This window comes from Taudactylus pleione, unplaced genomic scaffold, assembly GCF_031769625.1.
Source record: "Taudactylus pleione unplaced genomic scaffold, aTauple2 ptg000602l, whole genome shotgun sequence".
In the NCBI taxonomy this organism is placed as follows: Eukaryota; Metazoa; Chordata; class Amphibia; order Anura; family Myobatrachidae; genus Taudactylus; species Taudactylus pleione.
The window spans coordinates 6792282-6805011 of NW_028285004.1; the positions used below are offsets into that span (position 1 = coordinate 6792282).

Consider the following 12730-nt stretch of genomic DNA (forward strand, 5'->3'; position numbering starts at 1 on the left):
ATACAAGTGCACATCATTCCCTGTATTAAACTACGCACTTTACAGGTCATCATGCAGGGGATTCAAACTCTAGACCACAAGTGCCATGTCAGACATTTAACTGGTGAGCTATCTGTAATTATGTAGTATGTGTTTGTGCCATGGTAACCTTCACTGACTTAATCCCAATGTATTAAAATACACAGCATTCTAAGCAAGAGATTTGAATATCCAAATCTCATATACAATATTCTGACACTTAACATGTCTTAGCAATCAGTATGCTTTTTGCTCCTGTGTAGCAAGCCTTGTAATTCTAACTATACCTATATTGTCACACAGAAAAAAAAGAGGTGCTGGTGCATACTCTATAATAAATTCTGCAATTAAAGTCAAACTGAAGTACATACTTAGCATAATATTGGTCAAAAATATGGGCCTGCTCACAGCATCCAGGTGACCTCATTAGTCAGGTACCTAACATTTCTATGATACATGTTAAGGGCACGGGACCCCCCAAGTCCTTGGGGAGGTTTGGTTGTGCTGACCTGGGTGTCCCGTGCCCTTAATTTGTACCATAGGAATGTTAGGGATCTGCCTAATGAGGTCACCTGGATGTGGTGGGCGGTACCTCAATTTGCAAAATGTATTATAGAGTGTGCACCTGCACCCCTTTTTTTGTGTGACACTGTAAGTCTTAAGCATGGTAGCACCTCGCTATATATTAAAGTGAGGGTGTGTAGTCTTGGGCACCTCCCTATATAAACTATAATGATATGTAAGATAGGTGTAATTGTTAGTTTAAACTATTGCAAATAAGCAGATCTACATAGTGTGTGGCACACTCAGTAAGGAGGGACCACCTGTTGAAATGAGTCTGGTGAAATGGACATGCTACATAGATGACATTTTTGTCCTGTGGCAGGGAATCAAGAATCTCTGGAATCTTTGTTCCTATTTGAACTTCAAAGACCAAAATATTTATCTATTTATATTTCTTTCAATACGAGTTGAGAAAGTGTAAACTTTTTAGATTTAATGATCTATGTAGAGGATAATTGTTTGCTGACAAAAAAACTTTAGAAAACCAACTGCTTGTAGCTCCTTCACCAATTTTTATAGTAACCAACATCAAAACAGGCTGCCCAGCATTTCATACAGAGCGTTTCACCAATTTAGATGAAATTGTTCAACCAATGTCATATATAAAGATCAGGTTGTCAGTTTGAGGGATCAATTTACTATTAAAGTTTATACGCAAGGTTTAGTTGAAATGATATTACTGAAAGCAGCAATTTGGATAAAGATAATCTTTTGGAATCACAAAAATAGGGAAAAAAAAGTAATGGTCCAACTTTAATTGTGCCTATTGTTCCCCTTTAGTGGGAACCAGTCCAGGCTGTCTAGCACTGGGGGTAATTATGGATTTCAGAGGCATTTATTTTCCTATGCACCTACAGTTTTATAGTTTTTCTCAATTAATGTCACTCTAGTTTCCAGTGTAAATTGATGGTCTGGTGGTGGAAATAGTGAGTTGCTTGTAAAAAAAAAAATGACATTAAGACTTAATGCTTTGGGAAACACTGCAGACATGATTTAATGTGCTGCGATAGAACACAGATCTGCATACATCACAGATATCCTGTGGAACCCAATTTATTTTCCACCCTCTTCAGATCCTGCTGCTTTTATTTCACCTTATTGTATTGGTATTGGTTCAATGTGCACTGTCTTGCCAGTTATGCCTATTTTGCACTTGCCACTTCTTAATGCTGATATCATTATTGCTTGAAGCATTCAACAAAATCCAAACAATGTCTAAACAAACATTTTTCTTCACATACTTGTCATGTGTCTCTTCAAAGCAATATGCTTTGTAGCTGGTTTTTTGACATTTAAAAAACAGAGTTGATAGTGACAGTAAAATAAGAGATAATTTTTAAATGTGACCGATTGCCTGCATGTGCTATCTATAAAACCGTTGACTCTCCCCATTCATGTGCACATTCATCACATTATACAATTTGTATAATTTGTTTTGCCCTAACACATTTCTTGGAAAGTTTTGGTTTGAGTTTTCTTTTAGTTTTGACACAGCCTCATGTGCCACGCAGTTACATTTTTTGCACCGAAAGACAGAGCTGTATTAAGTCACCAGTGTACTTATATAGTACATATTTATATTTTTAAAATCATTTTTATTTTAGATTAATATCTTTGAACAACATTTATTGACTAATTGTAAGTTTAGTGGGGAATCTGATAAATTAAAGATGAATACAAAATAAATTTCATCTGTGTTCCCGCTTTGGTTCCACAACAAGAATGGCCATCCTTGTTCCTGCTCAAAGTGTGAGCATTCATATAATAAGTGCATGACATGTCTTTATGACTCTTCCTGAAATGCTCCACATAGGAACATGTCAGCAAATGGTGTAAAGCAATGCATGCAACTGAATGGCAATGCTATACACCATACCCTCATTTTCCATACACCATAACATCCTTCCTTTCAAAACACCATACCCTCACTATGTTTCAAAAAAACAACACCCTCTATCAGATAACAGTGTCACTGGATTTGCAGACACAATACTGTTCTTACAATACAAAAAAAATAATACAGTCCCACAGGGACTTACAGCATCCTTTTATGTCCCAAGTCAGCTTCGACTCTTCCCATCTGCAGCAAATCACTGTACATCACTATACTCTGCATTACCTGCCAAAACATTACTGTTGTGTGTGTCAGCCAAGGATGCCGAGAAGGGAGGGTGACTGATGGGTGTACTGTTTACCTAGGCCCGGGCTTGTTGGAGGGGCCTAGGTCAGCACTGATGACTGGGAAAAATTGCCCCCTTTGTATTTTTTTTTTTTGGATAGGGCGTGCCCACTCCTCCCTGATCTTACCATGCCTCTTTGGTACGTGGGCCCCATTCAGTTCTCCATAGCCCTGGTGTCAACACCACGATTATCTCACTTACACAGTGTGTACTACACTGCATTGCCTTGCCTATATGCTCTTGATGTTATCACCTACCCTAAATTTCCCGCAACCCATCCCACTATTCCTAGTATAAACCATATGTCACTGCCTCTTCAGTCTCTCCCAGCATCAGATCATAAGCCCCATTTCCATAAACTCTCACCATGAAATGCAGCTGGGAATCTGCCCTTTTATGTCATTGCACCCTCATTTTACTCAAAATCCACCCCAACTTTACCTACCAGAATCCCCTTTACAGTATGTCCCTGTACACTCTTACTCACAATGAGCCCCATCTATATATTCCAGGCTCCAGCACTTTATGTCCCTGCACCAACATCATTATCATCATTGTGAGCCCCCTATTATGTCCATGTATCCCCATCTCCCAGAACATGAATACTATCTCAACATTTATCCTCATGTTATTGCACACCCATTTACCAGTTCAGAACTCAAACAGGCACCATGGCCAGGGACTGGCAGAAACTGAGAGTATGGCAGGGTGCGGCTGCAGTGCAGAAGCCAGCAACATCTTTCTCTCTATGCCCCCAACTTTCTGATGCCTGAGGCCATCGCCCTGATTCCCCATCCTTCATATGGTCCTGGCAGTAGTAGAATAATAAATTAATCTCCTAACAATTTTCTCTACCGTGTAATGACCATAATTTAAACAGGAGCTTTGCTGTAAAATATATAACACTTTCAAATAAAGTAGTCTACAATACATTATGTACTTTTTAAAAACCATTTTAGACTTTGACCACAGTTCGGAATTTATTATTTCCTCTATTTTGTATGCAGAAATTTAGAATAAATGATTGCCAGAGTGAAGAGGTCATATATAGGGTGTGTCAGTGATGTGTTTCATTTCTTGGAACAACATTAGTTATGGGTCAGAGCAAAAGGCAAAACCTTTTTTTTTTTTTCAAAAGCAGTGTCTAATGTAACCTTTTACCAACAGATATTGATGAATGCCTTGTACAGAACATTCAGTGTGGTGTGAACCAGATGTGTTTCAACAAGAGAGGAAGCCACCAATGCATAGACACTCCTTGTCCTCCAAGCTACCTCCGGGACCCTTCTTCTGGGTATGCTACATTTAATAATACATTTATCTTGCTGGAAAAATACTTTCTTGGGATCAGTACCTGACATATATTAATGGAAATTCTAACTAGTTTAATTCCCATCTGTCTTTATATTTCCTGGCCAGACAGTGTAATGGTTAGCATTACTGCCTCACAGCACTGAGGTCGTGGGTTCATTCCCACCACGGCCCTACCTGTGTGGAGTTTGTATATTCTCCCTGTGCTTGCGTGGGTTTCCTCCGGGTGCTCCGGTTTCCTCCCACAATCCAAAAATATACTGGTAGGTTAATTGGCTCCCAACAAAAAAAAATAACCCTAGTGGTGTATGTATGTGCGTGGACATGTGATAGGGTATATAGATTGTAAGCTCCACTGGGGCAGGGACTGATGTGAATGGGCAAATATTCTCTGTAAAGCGCTGCGATATATGTGTGCGCTATATAAATAACTGGAAATAAATAAAATAATATTTGGCTGTTCTTGGAAATAAAGCTAAAGCCACTTAACTTGAGATTTTTTTTTTCTTACCTAACATTCTCCCATACCCCCAACCAGCAGATAGGGCTACATGTTAGGGACACCTGCAATTGGGGAGAACTTATCTCACTTGCTCCGAATTGGTTTTTGTCTCCTTAATAATTAGCAGAAGTTCAAACAAACGAGTGTCATTTTCGGACATGTAAAGATAAAGCTCTGTCCAATCAGCAACTGCATTGGAAACTAATACAGTGTACAGCACATTTTGAGCTTGAGTTATTCCTGGTTGTTAATGTCAGGAGAAGACATCTCAGAACTGCAGGGGTAATGTTCCCAATAACTGCAGAGAGAAGAGGGGTATTGGATCAAAATTATTGTTTAGATGGAGTCAGCCTTTAACATTGTTACATAAAAAACACTAATATAATAGGAACAATACTTAAGTAAATGCTGAGAGATGGAACAAAAAGAATGATTATGTAGATGTGTGGATCAGCAGTAAGACAAAATATATGCCATCCATGGGATAAAACAAAACTTCACACTGATAATAATATATAAATACTTAATGGCTCCCTCAAGATATAAGAACATTTATAAAATAAAGTGTTTATTAAACAAATCATAAACTCAATAAAAATATATATTAAAAGTAAATTAATTAAAAGTGATCTTAGAACAGATACAGTATACCCATATAGTAGGTGCTCCACACATACAGAGATCCAACAAATACATAAATGCCTGTAGACCTAAAAAAAGAGCAGGGATCTAGTACAAAATGCCTGAATAGCCAGTCCATGGTTGTGGAAGGGATGGAATATACAGCATTGCCCTGTGTGCTGCAGTGGAGCAATATGGATGAAATCATGTTACTATCACTATCCTCTCAATGGGAAATGACTGGATGACAGTGTGCTCATCACACCCACAGCTGAAAACTGGACTGTACTGTAGCTGTTGAGTAGAGAGCAGTGGTGTAGAGAGTGGATTTGGAGTGTTGTCATCTCTTTAAAGAGGAATGTTGTAGCCAAGATGGTGTCATTTCTCTAGTCAGTGTACTTAATGGCTGGTGTACCTAATAACTCCCAGTATTTATTGTTGTATTCTTTGTGTGAAATTACTTTGGAACTTTTGCTGATATATTAAGGTGGACATGTACATTTCATCATATCTATAACATAACAGCAACATTAAGGAAAATGTTTAGATGAATTGATTAGGCTTTCTTTAATTTACATCCCAAACTGTGCCTGAAGCAGTAAGATAGATAATTACAATATGTGATATGTTTGGATGAACATTCATCAGTGGCGTAATCACTTAATAAGTCACATATATGATGTTTATATTTACTGATGCATTATTTGTAACAGTAGCAGAGAATCATTTGATCACTGAAGACATTTTACATTGTGAAGTATATTGGGATGAAATCATAGAGCACTATCTATTTATTATTAATGTTGTGATGATAATGATAGGGTGCATGTTATTTATATTACATTTTAATTATTCAACAAATTTGGTACAATTATGTTCTTTGTTGATGGATTTATTTTATTACCTATTCGCAGTCATTTGTTATTTCATTGTATTTTTAATTTTGATATAGTACCTGCGACATTGCTACTAATGATCTTCATTGTCTCTGCCCTCTATCAGGTATTGTCTGAAGAACTGTGCAGCAAATGATTTGGAATGTTCTCTCAGCCCATATGCCTTGCAGTACAAGTTGGTTTCGCTTCCATTTGGCATCGCTGCTAATCAAGACTTAATCCGCTTGGTTGCATACACACAGGATGGCATATTACATCCAAGAACAACATTCCTTATAATTGATGAAGATCCTACGCTGCCCTTTTCTATAAGGGAAGAAAATATGAAAGGAGTTGTTTTTACCACTAGACCCCTGAGAGAGCCAGAAACCTATAGAATGAAAGTGAAAGCTTTATCATATAGCATAGATCGCACCATTGAATATCAGACTACTTTTATTGTGTATATCTCTGTGTCCCCCTATCCTTACTAGGCATAAAGTGTTTGTCAGTCTTGTTTTTAAGCCTTTTGCTACTCTATAATTTAATACTTGAAAGACTTTCCTATGTAGGATGCTATTGTGATAAATAAAATACAATATCTATAAAATCGTTTCTGTTTGTGCTTAGACAACCAAAGACTCATTAAGTTGCCAAACTTGTCCTGCATAAAAGTACATTTGTTGTAGTCAGAGATATGTTTTAATAAACAAACTGAACAGTTATTTATTAAGATAAAAAGAAAGTATTGACAGCTCAGCTAAAATGTGGATTATAGCTGTTTGCTGCCTTTATATATTTAGCACAATATGCTATTCCACTAAAATAAATAAAGTTTTGAAATGATCTTCTAATATTATGTTTAAATGCTATGATGTTAACTAGGGATGTGCAAGCTCAAATTAGTTCAGATTTTCCCGCCAAATTCAGATTTTTCCCGCCAAAAATCAGGTCTCAGAAATAGGCAAAACGTCAACTTTCATGGACAAACATCATCTTTCATGGACTTTTGTCCAGGAATGATGATGTTTGTCCATGAAAGATGACGTTTTGCCTCTTTCTGAGATCCAATTTTTGCCGGGAAAAATTCAAACTTAGCGGGAAAATCCGAACGAATCCGAGCCTGCACATCCCTAATTTTCACTATGATATAACTAGTATATGTACATCTTTGACAGAACCCTGCATGTCTAGAGTTACCCTGAGCGATGAGACATTGTAGCCATTTGTCTGTGCATGCCGTTTCTTAGGAGGTTTTTTTGATATACAGTAACAATATTTTGTCTCTATATACCTATGAGTACTTGATGGACTAATACATTGTTTTTTCAATTTTCGCCATCACCCAGATTTATCTACTCATTTATGAGTGTAACAATATTTTGTTTCTACATATTTAGAGGTATCAAACGGACTGACACACTGTTTTTCAATATTCGCCGTCACCTAGATTTATCTACTCACTTATTAGTGTATGATTCTCAGTTTTCTTCCATCGGCAATTTGTCCACTTATTGAATTTCTCCCAACTGCAATCTAGCATTTTGGCGTACAGTACTGTTTAAATTCCAGAATCTATTTATGTGGCATCTATACCTGCCTAATTAACCCCCCTTTTTTCAGGACCCAGGTCTGTTGAATACAGTACTGTACCCCTTACCATATTTTGCATATTATATGTTGTATATGTCTTGTGTGTAAACCTATATTTTAGTCTTTATAACTATTAAAAGTTACATTTTAATATTATATACATATTGAGTGCCCCCCAAAGAGAGTCTTCTTTTTCTATGTCTATATAACATCCCTAATGTTAACACAACCAATTATGTTAAATTTGAGCATGTAAACCTTACATTTTTTGTCACAGGAACAAATACATACATTTCACCTTTCAAAAATCGTGATTTGATAATGATGATGGATAATAAAAATACTTTATTAATATATACATGCAATATTTTGTATTTACGGTTACTGAGGGCTAGGATGCATTGGTAATAGTGCCCTGTGATTGGTCCTGAGCAACTATCTGCCTTTCTGTAAATCTCAGGCCCCATATGTGACCTAAATATGCATTTTCATTTGATATATAAAAAGAGATGCAATAAGTTTGCATTCTGTCCAACTATCAGCAGAGTGTGACAGATGGCAGTAAGCAAGTCCCACAAGTTATCAGCAATTATAGTTCACCAAACAGATCAGATAAATTACTGCGCTGCTGTTGCACATGTCACAAGTGCTCTGTAACTGAGGCACAACATATGTTATATAGTATACACAGTATTGTTTGTTTTAAGCTCATGCTCTAGTTTTCCAGATAGTGATATGTCCATTCTATGTATATGCATTGTATATATTTTAGGTGTATGATAAACTGTAGATGATTGCACACACACATAAACAAATTATTTTGCACTTTGATTTCACTTTTATAGTTAGTCTACGTTTCCAATTAAATTGTGCTTGGCACTTTCCCTGCCATTAAGAAATAATTTCAGTCTGTCCTCTATATTATGTAATGGCAAACAATTTGACAGTCCAAACAAAATGCGTGTCTGCTTCCTTAAAATAGATGCACATGGTGCAAGACATTTATCAGACGGAAACTAATTATGGCCTGACCCATTACTGATGAGAGAATGTCTCACAACTAGAAAATATGATTTGTTGCTGAGAAAAGTCTGGTAACATTTTAACTAGAGTCTCAGAGGTTAAATATAAGTTTAACCAAATAAACTGGTTTCATTAGGAGTAAGTAAGTAATCTCAGTTGAGCTCCTTCTAACACTTTACGTCTGGTGCCCAAAGGATTAACCATAAATGTCTGATGGCGTTTATGCAGAAGATGTACTTTGGAAGTTTCATTGTAGCTTTTAGAGTTAAAGACCGATTATAACCACAGGTTCTGAAAAATAGCAAGACTATGATTTACTGGCAGAAAAACTGGGCAATTAAGCAACTAAGAGCTGACAAGACGAGGAAAAAACACAAAGTATCTGCTCTGCACCAATATTTTATATCATCAGAAGGAGTCATTGGGTGTCATGTAAGACACTTAGTCATCAGAAAAAGAAAATAAAGTGGGTGGAGTATTTCTCAACAGTAACACAGTGTACAGTGATGTCAGTGACTGAACCATGCCCTGTGTAGATACCATAAGGGTTACAGTGTTGCTGTTTCCAGATGTCTCCAAAATCTTTTAAGATGGTTGCACATAATTCTACATCATGTTTAAGCGTAAAGGGAAATACTTTGCAACCAAAGTAATACTACTACAACTACTACTACTACTACTACTACTACTACTACTACTACTACTAATAATAATTAATAAATCAATTAGAAAACTATAACTATAAATTTTTGCTTAAAACAGCTCATCATTATATAACAAATATTCCAATAGTAAAATTATTCTGCACATTTAACCCTTCGCCCTTACCCAAAGAATTGCTGAGATAAAAAAAAAGTTTGAATTTTACTTAATTAGAAAAAAGGAAATAGTAAAACATGTATTGGAAAACAACACCTCCTTTCCCTGTAGGAATACAGTTACTATACAACTAGCACTAAGGACAGATAGCAGAAAATAACAGGCAACATACTGCCCAATATTTGCTATTTGCAAATCAGGACACTGGGGGGTATTTATCAAAGCTCGAAGAGAGATAAAATTGTGATAAATAAAGTAACAACCAATCAGCTCCTGTCATTGTTCAAACACTGTCTGAAAAATGTAACTTAGAAGCTGATTGGTTGGTACTTTAGCTCTCACAATTTTATCTCTCTCCTAGTTTTAATAAATAACCCCTTAAGTGCATGCTCCAACGTGGCACTTATGTTACATTGGGGTGTGTGTCACATCTCATTGCACTTGGCTGCTCACATACCCCCTCTGAAAACACCTATGTATTGTGTAACAATCTTGTATCAGGTGTAAATACCTCCCAAAATTTCTGGCAGTTGGGGTGGCAAAGCAATCTCCTAGAATCAGGTCTGTCTCTCCTAATTGTGAAATCGGAAGGTATGAGAAAAAGACTTTTAACACAAGTGAGTTTAAAACCAGTGATGTCAGGCAAGTATAGTAGCACCAAGGATGGCAGAATAGAGAGGGCTGCATATGTCCCTGTTCTCTTTCCCCAAAAGATGGAAACCTTGCAGAATATATCTAATGGAGAATTAGCAATTACATATTGGTTCCATTCCATTTTATCATTTTATTTTATGTCAACAAAGTTTGATTTTTGAACACACAGACCAGCTTTCCTGCCAGACACAGGGCAAAAGCTTCTACTTATGCGAATGCATCCGAGATGCTCTGCGCATACAACCTGATGGTTACCGTCATTGGATGCAGATCAGGACTGCATCCAATGCACGGCGGTCATGTTGGGGGTGTGCAGCCAAATACCGCTGGACATTCAGGACAACCATGGGGTTTCTCAGAAGTCTAATGGTGTTGCCAATGTCCGCTCGATGGTGCACACAATGGCAGATTAGAGCTGCTGCCAGTAGGCATCACAATAGACAGCCCATTGGCTGCAGCATTAGCAAACTACTGCTTAGCATACACCTCTGAATCATGCCCATATTTAGTATTCTTATTCCAGTTTCAAAATGGTTGTGAGCAGCATATACAGAACTTCTCTAAACACCTTGATCCAGGTGTTGAGAGATTTGGACCAAATCTAATAAAGTCTTGATTTGGAGGGACTGCCCACAGGCTATGATTTAAATATATGGGTATATGGATGTCCAATAATTCAGCAGGCTATATCCCACATAGTATACTCCTCTTCATTGATTCTCTTTGAACCAAAACACACAGGAGGGAAAAAATGTCTGGTTGAGTTTAGTTAAAATGATAATTCTAATGTAATTTTTATGTGAACCAGCATTTCTCCAACTATATTCTAAGGCACATCTGCTACAGATATGATTATTATATTTTCTTTCTGGTCTGGATGGAGGAAAGAGTTAGCATTAAAAGAAACTATATAAATGCAGAGGCTTTGGTTGATTGACTCTCCCAAACTTAAAATATTACTTTGCTTCACAGCTGGCATACCTTTAAGAACACATTGGGGGCACCATGAGAATGTCTTACAGAATCTTCTGTAGAACAGACAGTTTTCAGTCATACCAGCCTTTCCTCATGGAAAGGATAAAGAAATTTGTTTTTAATTACTGTAAGATACATCAGATGCCTTGAAGGGATGTGAGGGCATAGATCCAGTTGCCTCACTATGGCACACTGGAAAGGTAATGTAGTTATCTAAATTGGAAGATGTGGAGGGGGATATGTTACACCAGATATGGCATTATTATTTTCCCATCCTGACCATCTAAAACCTTTACATTGTACATATGCCTACAACTCTATCATGCTCCAGGGTCACAGAGGGCATTGCTTTGGAGATAAACAACATACAGTATAAACAAAGGAATAGTCATATAGTTATCAAACGCAGCACCACTAACTGATCAAAATACTTTGAGAAATAAATTACAATAAGAGTTCATTTACAATAATGACAAAATAACAAAGGAATACTTTTATCAACATAAACAAGCATTTAAAGAGGCATTGTTAACATCAGTGAAATATGTTTTTCTTTAAATTGTTATCTTTAGCAATTCATACGTTTTTTTCTCTTCATATACCCCTTATTTTAACTTACCTCTGTTAATGCCCTTTGCTGTTTTACCCATGGCAGTAAGTTATATCCATATAGTTCAATTCCTACATATTGTTTCATGTTTTTGCATCCTTGTTTATTATAACTTTAATGTTTTAGTATTGATCAACAGAAATATTTTGCTGGTGTTAATAAGAATTGTTTAAATATTTATTTTTTATGGTGTTAATGTCCATAGCAACGCCCTCTGGGCAACGTGTTACATCTGCGGCTGGAAGCAATGTGCTGACATCCTTGGACCTGATAATGCGCGACATGCAGCATGTCCACCCACCTGGATGTATTCTTCTATAAAGATAACCAAGGTTCTATTTAATACATATCCCTGAGGAAAATTAATACATCTGAAATGTTGGATCTTTAGAATATTATCTGTTGTGCAGACCATGGAGTGCCCCCTTTACCCTGTGCTTGTGCTATTTATAGACACTACCACTCAAAATGAGTCGTAATCTGGTGTATAGACCAGGAGAAAGAAAGAAGCTTGCAGAGAACTGTCACCAATAAGGTATTTGAACATTGTTTTTGAAGTTTATTTGAAACCAGCAACAAACATAAAGAAAAACAAATAGAAAAGAGGTTATCAAAGAAAATAAAGGGCCCCATTTAATAACAATCCATATTACCAGCAGCATATTTCATGTAGTATCACAGTGGTACTACTTACACCTTCGTCGAGGTCCAACGTTGCCACTCCTCCTTGGCTGCATCCTCCACGCTGATGCTGGCAGCCTGTTTCTGCCAACGACAAGCTGTTGTGACATGTGCGAAGGTCAGTCTGCGCATGTGTAATACACTTTCACCTGGCGGGGACTCAGCAATGCCTGAAAGGTTTTGCTGAACTGGAAAGGTTGTTGCTAGGTCCCCATTGCCGGCAATGTGTACTGTATCACTATTGCTATCTATATATGGCGGAAATGATACAGTGACTGAAAGGAGTACATAACCCTTTTAGGGA

General features: G+C 37.1%; 1 protein-coding gene across 1 annotated transcript in view; it reads left to right on the forward strand.

Moving 5' to 3' along the window:
* Positions 1–6949, forward strand: part of HMCN1 (hemicentin 1) — a 563772-nt gene extending 556823 nt beyond the window's left edge. Inside the window, exons 106-107 of the mRNA XM_088453882.1 lie at positions 3930–4056; positions 6199–6949. Of these exons, the coding sequence (XP_088310008.1) occupies positions 3930–4056; positions 6199–6565 (494 nt within the window). The 3' untranslated portion in view covers positions 6566–6949. The remainder of the gene's footprint in view (positions 1–3929; positions 4057–6198) is intronic.
* Positions 6950–12730: the final 5781 nt, after the last annotated feature.